The 11,725-nt window shown below is 50.2% G+C and overlaps 2 protein-coding genes across 3 annotated transcripts in view; one reads left to right on the top strand and one right to left on the bottom strand.

Moving 5' to 3' along the window:
• The first annotated feature begins 5,733 nt into the window (after nt 1-5,733).
• Nucleotides 5,734-11,725, top strand: part of ZNF219 (zinc finger protein 219) — a 13,938-nt gene continuing 7,946 nt past the window's right edge. The window contains exon 1 of one of the 2 annotated variants that reach the window (XM_034648439.1): nt 5,734-5,868. The gene's annotated coding sequence lies outside the window, so the exon portion shown is untranslated. Of the gene's footprint in view, nt 5,869-10,956; nt 11,497-11,725 lie in introns of those variants that run through there. The other variant, XM_002927829.4, reaches the window with a different exon arrangement.
• Nucleotides 7,033-9,291, bottom strand: TMEM253 (transmembrane protein 253). The gene is made up of 7 exons (XM_002927828.4): nt 9,211-9,291; nt 8,950-9,093; nt 8,495-8,605; nt 8,345-8,401; nt 7,913-8,023; nt 7,655-7,801; nt 7,033-7,286 (listed from the first exon to the last, which is right to left on the bottom strand). Exons 2-7 carry the CDS (start codon nt 9,055-9,057, stop codon nt 7,206-7,208), a joined length of 615 nt encoding a protein of 204 aa, XP_002927874.1. The 5' UTR covers nt 9,058-9,093; nt 9,211-9,291; the 3' UTR covers nt 7,033-7,205.

The raw sequence follows: 11,725 nt of genomic DNA, 5'->3' as shown, positions 1-11,725 counted from the left end.
CCAAAAGTCAGTAGTGCCATGATTGATAAACTCTGTCCTAGGGACTAGAGGAATACTTGACACCTTACTTTACAATTGTGCCCAGGGCCAGTTATTCTGATGAGAGGGTATGGATGGGTCAATTAAAAACATCATTCCTGCTGAAAATTCAAATCCTACTGTTGGAAAAGAAATTAAACGTCCTCTATTACGATCATTCTGCTGATATTTGAATACTTGCTTCAACAATCCATCAGTGCAGAAATACATAGCACAGAACACCTCTAACATATCCAGAGTTTGAGAGCCAAGTTCAAAGCAGCTAATTTTTTAAAAAAAGATTTTTATTTATTTATTTGTTAGAGCGAGCGAGGGAGAGAGAGCATGAGCAGGGGGAGGGAGAAGCAGGCTCCCTGCTGAGCAAGGAGCCCAACGCAGGACTTGATCCTAGGACACTGGGATCATGACCTGAGACTAAGGCAGATGCCCAATTCACTGAGCCACCCAAAAGCAGCTAGTTTTTTGAAAAGTGTTCAGTTTTTTTTTCTCTTTTTTGATCTAAAATTGGCCTCTCTGTAACAAGTAACCATTGGACCCAGCTTTGCTTCTTAGGTTCACAAAGAACAGTTTCTCTTCATCATAATTATCTTTGAAATTTATAAAGACATCAGTCCTGTTTCTCCTAGGCCATGACTTTAAGTCCTCTAGCTTTATCTAAAGCATAAGTGTGGGTGTATAGCATTTTCTTTATACATAAAGAGAACAAATAATTACAAAGAAGCAAAACAAATTAAATTATATCTTGGAGACTTGGGCTTGGGGAAAAACATTTCAAACAAGAAAACTTTATAAAGGCAAGGAAAAACAGCCAAGAATCCACAAAGACAACTCATTAACTTTGGGCAGAACATAGGACAAATTTCTGAAAAAAAAAAAAACCAAAGATTCAGATGATAAGTAGAATCAAGAATAACATGCAATATAAAATATAAATGAGGGGCACCTGGGTGGCTCAGACGGTTAAGCGTCTGCTTTGGGCTCAGGTCATGATCACAGGGTCCTGGGATGGAGCCCACATCTGGCTCCCTGCTCAGCGGGGTGCCTGCTTCTCCCTCTCCCTCTGCCTGCTGCTCCCTCTGTTTGTGCTCTCTCTCTGTCACATTAATAAATAAAATCTTAAAATATACATATATATAAATGAAATAAGGCAGAAAAATATATACAAAGAAGGAAAAACAGAAGAAACAGAAGACAACTCGCATTAAGTAAACAGCATCTGAATTTTAAAGAAAAGCAGTACACACAGGCTGCAAGCAAGCTCTCCCCAGCCTGAGGCGCGAGGAAATTATACAAGGAGGCCCTTCCCCTTTAATTTTTAAAAAATATTTTATTTATTTATTTATTTGAGAGAGAGAGAGAGAGAGAATACATGCACCTGGGGTGGGGGGAGGGAGGGAGAAGTGGACCCCTCACCGAGCAGGGAGCCCTAGGTGGGGTTCAATCCCGGGACCCTGAGATCATGACCCAAGCTGAAGTCTGATGTGTAACCGACTGAAACACTCCGGCGCCCCCCGCCCCCCAGAATTTTTATGCCGGGAAAAGCTGGTTAAAATAAACATCAAGGGCGGCGGTTTCTCCTCCTCCTTGACCCTTCTCCTCCTCCTCTTCTGGGGTTAGGTGTTGTGGTACAGGCAGCGTTCTCCACAAAACGGTGAACATGTGGACCGTCTCTGGGAGGGGCTGACAACCGCGGGACGGTTCTACAAATCTGCTTTGGCAATCAGGCTTTTAACACAGTATTATAATGAAAAAAAAAATTAGCACCAACTAAAAATGTTTTGTGCCTTCCCCCTCTTGCAGAGTCACTGCTCAGTCGCCAGCAGCCCAGATCCCCTGTACCCTGGAGAGGGACCTCTGATGAGTGCACGGATTCTGTCATATTTATAGGAAACACTGCCTCCCTGGAAGCACACTGCCGCTGTCCTCAGCCCATCAATCCGATATTGAACTTGAGGGCGCCTGCGCGGTCAGTCAGTTAAGCATCTGACTTGGGCCCAGGCTCAGGTCGTGATCTCTGGGTCCTGGGATCCAGGCCCGGATGGGGCTTCCCGCTCAGCGGGGAGCCGGCTTCTCCCTCTGTGCCCCCTCCCCCATTCGTGCTCTGTCTCTCCGTCTCTCAAATAAATGAATAAAATCTTAAAAAAACAAAAACGAAAACCAAATATCGAACTTGAGGAAGCCTGGGCTGGGGGGGGGGGGCCAAGACGAAGGCGGTGGGCACAAAGCAACACAAAACGGGCCCACACCAGAAAGAGAAGTCCAGAAGTCCAACACGGTAGTCTCTTCTCGCGGAGATTAAGAACATCCCGGGCCTGGGTGGCACCGGCAAGAGGCTGCAGAGCGCTCGCCGGCCGAGCGGCTCCGATGACTCGGGGTCGTTGGGTTTACTGACGTCAGAGGCTCAAGTCCGGGCCTGCACGACAGACACAGGGGCCCACCAGGGGGACGCGGAGGGGCCCTGCAACGCCCGCGGCGTCCAGGCTCGGCGCCAGGCCGCGTGTGCCTCGGCCCTGGCGGACCCCCAGCCGGGGCGGCCCTCGGGGAGCGTCCCGCCGCGTGCGGAGCTTCTCCAACCGAGCCTCCGCCGCACGCCATTACCTGGCGGGAAGGCTCTTTGTGAGACCTCGACCCGGGCAGCCAGGAGGCCACGAGATGGCAGCAGAGGACACAGCCCAGGACAGAAACCGCGAGCCATTTGCAAAGGCCGATCTTTCATTAGCGAGATAGGGTCAGTTGGCCTATAATCTTGTATTCAAGGCCAGAATACGTGACTGAATTTCAAAAGAAATGAGGGCAGAATTCATCAACATGGAGAATTTCCCAAGCACCACGGAATTCGGCTGCGCAGGAAGCCACATCGGAATGGGATATCTCTCCAGTGCTTAAAGCAAGGGATAGGGGCCAAGGCCTTGAAAAACTGACGTCAGCAGGAACCTTGTCACAGTCACTTCTTTCTGTGAAGTTCCAATAGGCCATAATTCAAGTAAAATATGAGTGACTTCCAGAGAGGCTGCCAAACTGATGAAGGGGCAGATAAGGGTGGTTGCCGGGAAGCCTGGCGGCAGAGCTGAAGGCAGCCGGGACTCTGACAATAGGCAGGGATGGGGGCAGATAACGAAGATCACAGGACGGCTCACACAACCTTCACTCGGCCGCTGCGAGAGCATAATGCAGAGGGAACGGGCGTTGGTAGCGCTGGGACTTAATCTCTGATCTTCTGACTTGTCGTCTAATCATCTAACACTCCTTCCATTATACACCCCACCCCCACCCCCAACGCCCAGTTGTTCCAACCAAAAATATCTCTAGATAATTGCCAAATAACCCCTAGTGGGCAAAATGCCCTCTCCCTGAGAATCAATGCCGTAGAGGGAGATTGATAAAAAAAAAAAAAAGGTTAAGAACGTAATGTTAAACATCTTGAATTTCAAGAGAGTCCTCAAAGGCCTGCAAGAAGTATTGCACACCCAAAACCTGAATTCCTATCATATGTTTGAATAATTGAAGGACGACAGGCTGAATCTAGTCTGCAGTTTAAGAAAAATTTGTTCTCAACATTTTAAGATCAGAAGGGCTCGCATTTAAAGTCAGAATTTCTGAGGTCCCTGGGTAGCTCAGTCCATTAGGTGTCTGCCTTCAGCTCAGATCATGGTCTCAGGGCCCTGGGACTGAGCCATGTGGGACTCCCTGACGGGAGGGGAGTTCTCTTCTCCCTCTCTCTGCCCCTCTCCCCCGCCCCCCACCAGCTCGTGCTCTCTTTCAAATGAATAAATCTTTTAAAAATTAATTAATTAATTAAATTTTAAAAAGTCAGAATTTCTGACTTGTCTAGGAAAATTGGAACTATGCCAATACCAGGACCACAGTCCCACATGACAATAATTGGATGGAGTTGAGTGGGGGTAAAGTCTTGAAGTAGGATGTGTGTGCTCTAGTTTCCCACAGTTCCCACCAAGCCCTCTTACATCATACCCAATCTGTTTCACTCATTTACACTACTCCTCATCTCTGTAGGGAATTTATTTTCAACCGCTGAAGTGCCTTATAGTTTCAAAGTATTTTCCCATGTGTGATTTTATGTTAGCCTTAGTACTTCAGTAAGGTAGAGAAGATAAATACTATGATTATAATCTCCATGTAAGCAAAATGTACTTCATAGAGGTTGACTTGCCCAAACCTACACACAATACTGGAATCCCAATTTCCCAACTCCTAGTCCTATTATTTTTTCTTTCTTTCTTTCTTTCTTTCTTTTTTTTTTTAAGATTTTATTTATTTGAGAGAGAGTGAGAGAGAGCGCGCACACATGTGCACACGAGCGGGGGGGGGGAGGGGGCAGAGGGAGAGGGAGAAGCAGACTCCCCATTGAGCAGGGAGCCTGATGTGGGGCTCAATCCCAGGACTCTGGGATCACGACCTGAGCCAAAAGCATGCCCCAACAGACTGAGCCACCCCAGGTGCCCCTGGAAAAGTTTCTATTAACAACTGCATTTAATGGTTAAGGGAAAACCGAAGAGGTAGATATGGGTATAACTGCTGGAAAAGATTAGTTCCAACTGCTAAACTTTTCAAGAATCACCACAAATAATTAACATTTTTTTCTTTGAATATTTCTGCTTCCCTTCTTCTAGGCATTTGAAAAGATTGCCCTTCTAGCTGTCTTGAAGTTGTATGTGACTATGTGACTTGCTTTGGCCAATGAAAATGCTATGTGTCCTGTTGAGGCAGAATCATTTAAGAGCTCATGAACAATTCATGCTTACTTCACACAGGGGTGGGGGGTGGGGACTCTAAGCCTCATGGTGATTTAGACAGGATCTCAAAATGGTGGAGCTCCATCAGCTTGGGTTCCTGAATAACTTATAATGAGCAAAGCCCACTGCCAGACTACTCTAGACATGTACTGTGAGCCCAACCTTTGTGGTTTAAAGCCATTAAGATTTGGGCATTGTTGGGGCCTGGCTGGCTTAGTAGGTAGAGCATGTGACTCTTAATCTTACAGTTGTGAATTCCATCCCCATGTGGGTCACAGAACTTACTTAAGGCGAAGAACAAAAAAAAAAAAAAAAGAAAAGAAAAAGATTTGGGCATTGTTACCAAAGCATAGCCTAAACATAACCTGACTGATAAGGTTCATTTGTAGGGTCATTGAACTTCTCCAAGAACTAGAATGCAATTCCTAGATTTCTGATCATATCACTAAAAGCTGTTGATTCTATCTAGAAGACAGAGTGAATTGTTGATTTTTTTACCCCCGTTTCCTCATCCACCACCATCTTCTTTTTTAAAGATATTACTTATTTATTTGTCAGAGATAGAGACAGCCAGCGAGAGAGGGAACACAAGCAGGGGGAGTGGGAGAGGAAGAAGCAGGCTCCCAGCAGAGGAGCCTGATGTGGGGCTCGATCCCCGAACGCAGGGATGACGCCCTGAGCCGAAGGCAGACACTTTGAAGAAAATTCTTTTCTGGGTCTTGCACACATAAGCTCTGCATTATTCTGGCAGTTAGATTGGGAGGAGAAGGGGGAGGCCCAGATCTTGTTTTCTCCATTCATGAGCCTAATTCCAGAACTGTCTCCACCCACTAGTACTCACACAACCTTGTCATAGGGCGACTATTACCACTCCCAAGGTGTCACAAACAGGAGATCTGCCGCTGGCACCACTGCAATGTCAGGGCAAGGCAGCCAGGCTGCGCTCTTTCCTCACTGATGCCTGGGCTTGGCTAAGTCCGGAGAAGCAGCATTCTCTAGGGAAAGAAGCCTTCTCAAGTGGGAACAAAAATGAGTGTGAAGCGCACACCCATCCTGGGCACTATGTGAATTTGGGGTGAGTTCTCTTAGTACTCCAGCTGTGGTCAACTTCTAGTTTCTCTAGCGGCTAGTAAGCTGCCCGGCTGGTGCTACTGGGTCTCCCAGTTTTCCTGGGATTTTCTCAAGCCCACTCGAGCTTGTCATCTTTGCACACGTGCAAAGGTCATAAACAGTGGGGGCTGAGCCCAACCAGAGCTTCAGGACCAGACGGCAACCGGGATCAAAGGTCGGCGGGGCAGCCGAGAGGCTGAGCCTGCGCAGTCCCGCTCCCGCCTTGGAGAGAAAGGGAGGCGGCAACGCGGGCTCGTTACACCGGCGTGCTCGCAAGAGGCGGGAAAGTCTTAGCTCGGGTCGCCGCGTCCCTTCCTCTTCCTGCCCCGTCCACCCGCCTGCCCAGCGAGCCTGTCCTCGGCCGGCACCTGGGCCCCGAGGGAGGGGGACGAGAAGGGCCCCGGGCTTCTGACTCATCATCTCCAACCTTTCTCGCGCGCGCTCCAAGTCTCAGGACTTTGGATTTCGGCTCTGTGGGAGGGGGCGCGGCGACAGCATTTGGGAAACCCAGCTCTGCCGAGGGCCGGCCCCCAGCCGCTGCCCGTCCCCGACGCTGCCAGAGGGAGGCCTGTGGACCCACAGTCAGCTCCCAGTTGCCGTGGGTGGGGCGGCGGCGCCCCCGCGCGGGATAACCCGCCTGGCGCCTCCCCGCACGCGGGGCCAGTGGTCGCGTCCGAGGAAACTCTCGGCTAGGCCCCGACTTCCAGCGCCTCGCGTCACTCAGCAGCTGCACAGCGCCCCCATCCCGGAGGCAAGGCTCTTTATTTCCCATCAGGCCACGGGGCAGCGGGGCATCCCGGGACTTGTAGTCTTCGCTAGCGTAGAAAGGAACCGGATCGAAAGGAGGAAAGGAAACTAAAGCACCCGTGAATTGATTTCCGAGGATGGGCTTGTACGGGACCCCGGGCTTGGAGTGGATGGGATTGTGAAAGGTGGAGAGAAGAGAAATAAGTGAGATGAAGCAGATGTGAAGCTGTATGGGGAGGCGATGGCTAGGGAGGGGAAGGATGGAAGGAGGAAGTGGGTACAGCTGAAAGTTGGTTTAAGGATGTCCTGCGGGAGGGCAGCTTTTCAGGGTAGTGAGGTGAGGGAAGACTCCGGTTTAGGTATAGCTTCCCCTAGCGGGAAAGGGAAGAGCAGGGGGCCTCGTCTGGATGAAAACGGAAGGCACTCCCCCGGACTTCATGGAGGTCTCAGAGGACTCCATCCAGCTTCTGAGTTCTGTGGAGTGGGGGCAGGAGGGTCTGGAGAACGCTCCTGCCGGGTTAGTGGAGCAGCACTTGTCGGTCTCCCCTTGCCAGCTCAGTCATTCGTTGCATTTGCTGTGCTAGCCACCGTGGGACCGTTCTCCAAAGCGGCAACTTCCTCCAACTCAGAGAGACCCTAAAAGCCACATAGTTGTGAGGGGAGCAAACTGTAAAGGTGAGAAAGGAGGAATCCCAGACAGAAACTTCTCCTTTTCTTGCATTTTTTCTTCCAATATTTAGGCAGTTCTTCCAATATTTAGGCAGCTTCCTAATGCTCTCCCGCATTTCTAGTCTCAGCCATTTAGATACCCAGTTCCCTCTTACCCACCACTACGGAAGAAATGTCTAAAACCAGAAAACCAATCAGTTTCTGGCTACGACCCCTGCTCCCCCGCCACCCCCACTAACCTCATTATTTTCTCTTAAGTGCCACTGACCACGATAGCCAGTAAAAAAATCAGCCGCCAGCTAACTGCTCCCTACTTTCCTCCATGCCCGGAATACCTCCTGCAGCTCCTGGTAGTGCAGACTCCGGCTCCTGCAGCATCCTGGCTTCCTCCAGCTCAGCAGGAATAGCGAGTATGCAGAGACTAGCACTCCCCCCAGGGTGAAGGCCTCGGTGCTGAGCTCCACCACCAGCAAGCCAGCCAGCTGCAGGTAGACAGGGCTGAGGAGGCTCCAGAGAACCCAGCTCCTGTTTGCCCCTGCCCCTTTCCCTCTTCATCTCCTTATCCTCCCGCCTTCCCCTTTATTCACCCATACCTGGGAGGGGGCAGCTGGGGCAGGCCCCAAGGCTGTCTTCATCACTTCGACGGCCACCACGATGAAGCCCAAGATCAGACTGAAGATGTTGAGTATCATTGTGGCCTGCACCTGCCAGTAAGCCAGCTCAGCCCTGCCCAGCCTGGGGACTCGTTGCCTCCCCAAGCCCCACCTGCAGCCTAGCCCCAGAACAAAACTCAGCTCCTGTTCCTCCACCTCCAAACAGGGCCATGAGCCCTCTAATTTCTTGCTTTCCCTCCTCAGTTTTTTAGGCCAGTCAGGGGCAGAGAGTTGACAGGATTAGTTAACATTTAGTCACTTCCTGGGCTGAGTGGTTTGCGTGTGTGTGTGTGTGTGTGTGTGTGTGTGTGTGTGTGTGTGTGTGTTGGGGTGTGTGTGGGAGAACAGTGCTGCATTCTCTTCCCCTCTCACCTTCCAGAGGCGGGGTGCTCTGCGCAGCTCAAGGGTGACAGTCCCAGTGAGGAGACCCTGAATGGCAAGAAAGGCAAGTGTTGAGCTCTGGCCCCATTGAGGAGGCGGCTCCAGGACCTTGCTTCCACCCTTCCTTGCGGTGGGTCTTACCAGTGCTCCGGGCCCAAGTGGTAGTGCTGTGGCCATGTGACAAGCAGAGTTCAGGCAGGCAACGGAGACAGCAAAGGGCACCACAGCCACTGCCAGCCATAGCTGGCTCACCTGGAGGCCAGACACAGGGTAGTTGAAGGGGATCCAGGGATCAGCAATTGGGAGGAATGCATGTTGGTGGAAAATAGTCAGCCAATGACAAGTGAAGGAATGGGGTATTATTTTTTTCTGCTTCATGTCCAAGTTTGGTTACTTACCTATGTGTTTTCCCCACATGATGGAAGCTAATTGGGGATTAAGGGTCTTGCTTCATCATTCTATGCCTTTTCCACCCTCCTCCCACTCAGAGCCTAGCACAGTTTCAGGCACGGGGCGGGTGCTCCCTGAACAAGGACAGAATCGAATTGGGGTACAACTGGACATGCTGAAGCTTGGGTGGGGCAGCCTGGCCTCACCGCCAGCACCAAGAGGCGCCCACTCTGCCTGTTTCTTGCCCAGTGCTGTAGCTTTTCCAGACGAAGACTGGGTCTCTCCTGCTCCCGCTGAGCAGCTCTCTCCTCCATGTCTCCCTTGACCACTGGAGTTAGGTGCTTCCTAGCCTGGGAGAAATGCATTATGGCACCTATCAGGAGATAGGACATGCAGCAACATCTCTTTCAGCTGTCCCTTTGCCCACTTCCAAAATCCGGGGAGTTGAGGCTCGGCCTCAGACCTACCGAGTCTGAAGGTGCTACTCCAAAGGGATGGGACCCAGCCGGGCCTGGAGCTCCTGGCAGGGTCTGGTAGCTCAGAGCAGATGACGACAAACTTGTCCTGGCAGAGACTGGCTGTCAGGGCCAGGTGTGGTGGGGCAAAGGTCCCCACGAGGGCCTAAGGATCCAGGGAGTGGCCATGGGCAGACACCAGGCTCAGTTCATTCCACAAGACGCCCAGCCCTGCCTTGCTCTGTCGCTCTTTCCTGTTGCTGCCCTCTCTGCCCATCTGGGGTCCTCTTCTGATTGCTCACCTCATCCCAATGGACACTACCACCCTAGGCCCCAGTTTCCCCCCATTTCCATCTAATCTTTCTCCTTTTTTTGCTTCCTCCTCAAATTACCTGCTGTTCCCTGGGGAAATCCCGTATTACTTGTCTGGATTGGTCCCCTGTCATTACCATTTGCAGTGTTGTCTCAAGACCAGGCAAGGTTTAATTCTCCTGGCTTCCTGTCTCTCACTTTCTAGACAGTTTCTCCTCTCTTCTTCCTTTCTTGAAGGATTTACTCTGGATCGGGCACTAAGTAGATGGGGATCCCTATTTATAGTGGGGAATTTTTAATGTTAGAGTGTTAATTTGCAGCTAGGCGTGTATAGAAAATAGTCCGCAAATGGTCAGTCTTGGGAAGGACACTACTGCACCAAAGAATATTTTTGAGAGATACAGGTTGCCTTGCAGTCAGGCTGACCTGGACTAGAATCTCAGCTCTGTCACTTTCCCAGCTGTGTGACCTTGGATACGTTATCCGACCTTTTTGAACCTCAGTTTGTTCAAACTGAGTGATAAAAAGGGGGCTAATAATTTGACTGTGAGGGGTTGTTGGCTCATGGTGGGCACTTAATAACCATCGGTGGTGTGATGAGGTCACACTGCTGTGCCTGATGCCCATATACTAAAGGCTTATTCAGAAGCTGAGCTGGGGCCATTTGTTTCTACAGCAAGAAGCAGAACCAGCTGGACCTGAATATATATACTCTATGGATCAAAAATAGGAAAGGTGCAGAGCCCGAGATCTGGAGAAAACCAGACCTATGTTCAAAGCCCAGATCTACCGGGGTGACCTTGGGCAAGTTACTTAATCTCTCTGTTTCCTTATCTATAAAGGGAAGTTAATAATACAGATCTCAATACAGTACTCAAGGGGTTGCCAGTTGCCCTGAGTATTAAAAGAGAAAATGCAATGAGCAAGCTCAGCCTGGCACTTAGCACTTAAGTGCTCAATAATTGTTAGTGACTGTTATATTTATTATTATTACTGATGGTAGGAGAAGACTGAGCCAGAAGACTCCTGGGAGTTAGTACTGACAGGCAGGGTCCCGGGAGGCAAGTGGTCCTTTGTAAGACACTTCTGTCCTGCCTAGTGCTGGGCCAACACTCAGGGGAGCATTGTGTCCACTCTTCTTTCCTGGGGAGTGGGAATCACATTTAAAGGCATCTGGGGAAGTTGTATGTCTACTCCCACCTCAATCCCCATGTGCATTAATTTTATTTGGTGGCAGTGGCCTGACTGAATGTGAAATGTTAGGCTTGCTCTGAGGACCCCTGAGCTGGTAGGCCAGTGGAAAGAGACTCTTAGCTTCATTTNGGGAAGTTGTATGTCTACTCCCACCTCAATCCCCATGTGCATTAATTTTATTTGGTGGCAGTGGCCTGACTGTGAAATGTTAGGCTTGCTCTGAGGACCCCTGAGCTGGTAGGCCAGTGGAAAGAGACTCTTAGCTTCATTTTCCTTACCTGTAAATGCAGACTGATTATATTTCAGGGTTATTGTAAGGATTCTATATTATTAAATACGTGAGCAGGCATTCCGGCAATATTGATTAAATCTGAGTATACTACTTACCAGTTTGTAGCCCCTGTCTAGATTACAATCTGCTCATGGAAGGGAACTACAAGCCCCTCATCTGCTCATCCTCCGCAGTGCTAAGCATAGTGCCTGGTACTTGGTAGGCAATCAGTAAATATTGGTTGTATTGAAGAGCCATTAAAGTGACTTAAGGAATGGAAAAGAGAATTTGAGAGGAAGGAGCAGGATTTGTTTATCAAGAACAGAAAGGACCGAAGAGTAACTTTAATAATGTTTCTTGTACGGCAGACATTAACTATCTCTATAATCGCCCCTCCTCCTCCTCCCCAAAAAGAGAGACAGAAATTGTAAGGGAGAGGCTTTGAGATAAAACCCCAGGAAGAACTTCCCGAGTCTGTGCATGTTGGGGCAGAAAGAGCGGCAGAGCCAACTCCTTCCCTGGTATGTCCGGGTTTAGGGTGGGAGGGGCAGTCCGGCTTGGAGGCTGGGGGAAGGACGAGATGACCTTTCAAAATCTCTTCCAGTCTCCTGTTGGAATCGTCTGTGCGTCCCACCCCCGCTCACTCCCTCCCTCCCTCCGACAGCGCCCCCCGTCTCCAAACTGCCCGTACCCCGCCCCTGGCGGCCGCCTCTTGCGGCTCCTGGGGTCCCCAGCTCCCTGTCCCCGGAG

The sequence above is a fragment of the Ailuropoda melanoleuca genome, chromosome 20, assembly GCF_002007445.2.
Source record: "Ailuropoda melanoleuca isolate Jingjing chromosome 20, ASM200744v2, whole genome shotgun sequence".
Lineage (NCBI taxonomy): Eukaryota > Metazoa > Chordata > Mammalia > Carnivora > Ursidae > Ailuropoda > Ailuropoda melanoleuca.
Note: the sequence above shows the minus strand (reverse complement) of the source record. Positions and strands in the feature narration are given on the sequence as shown.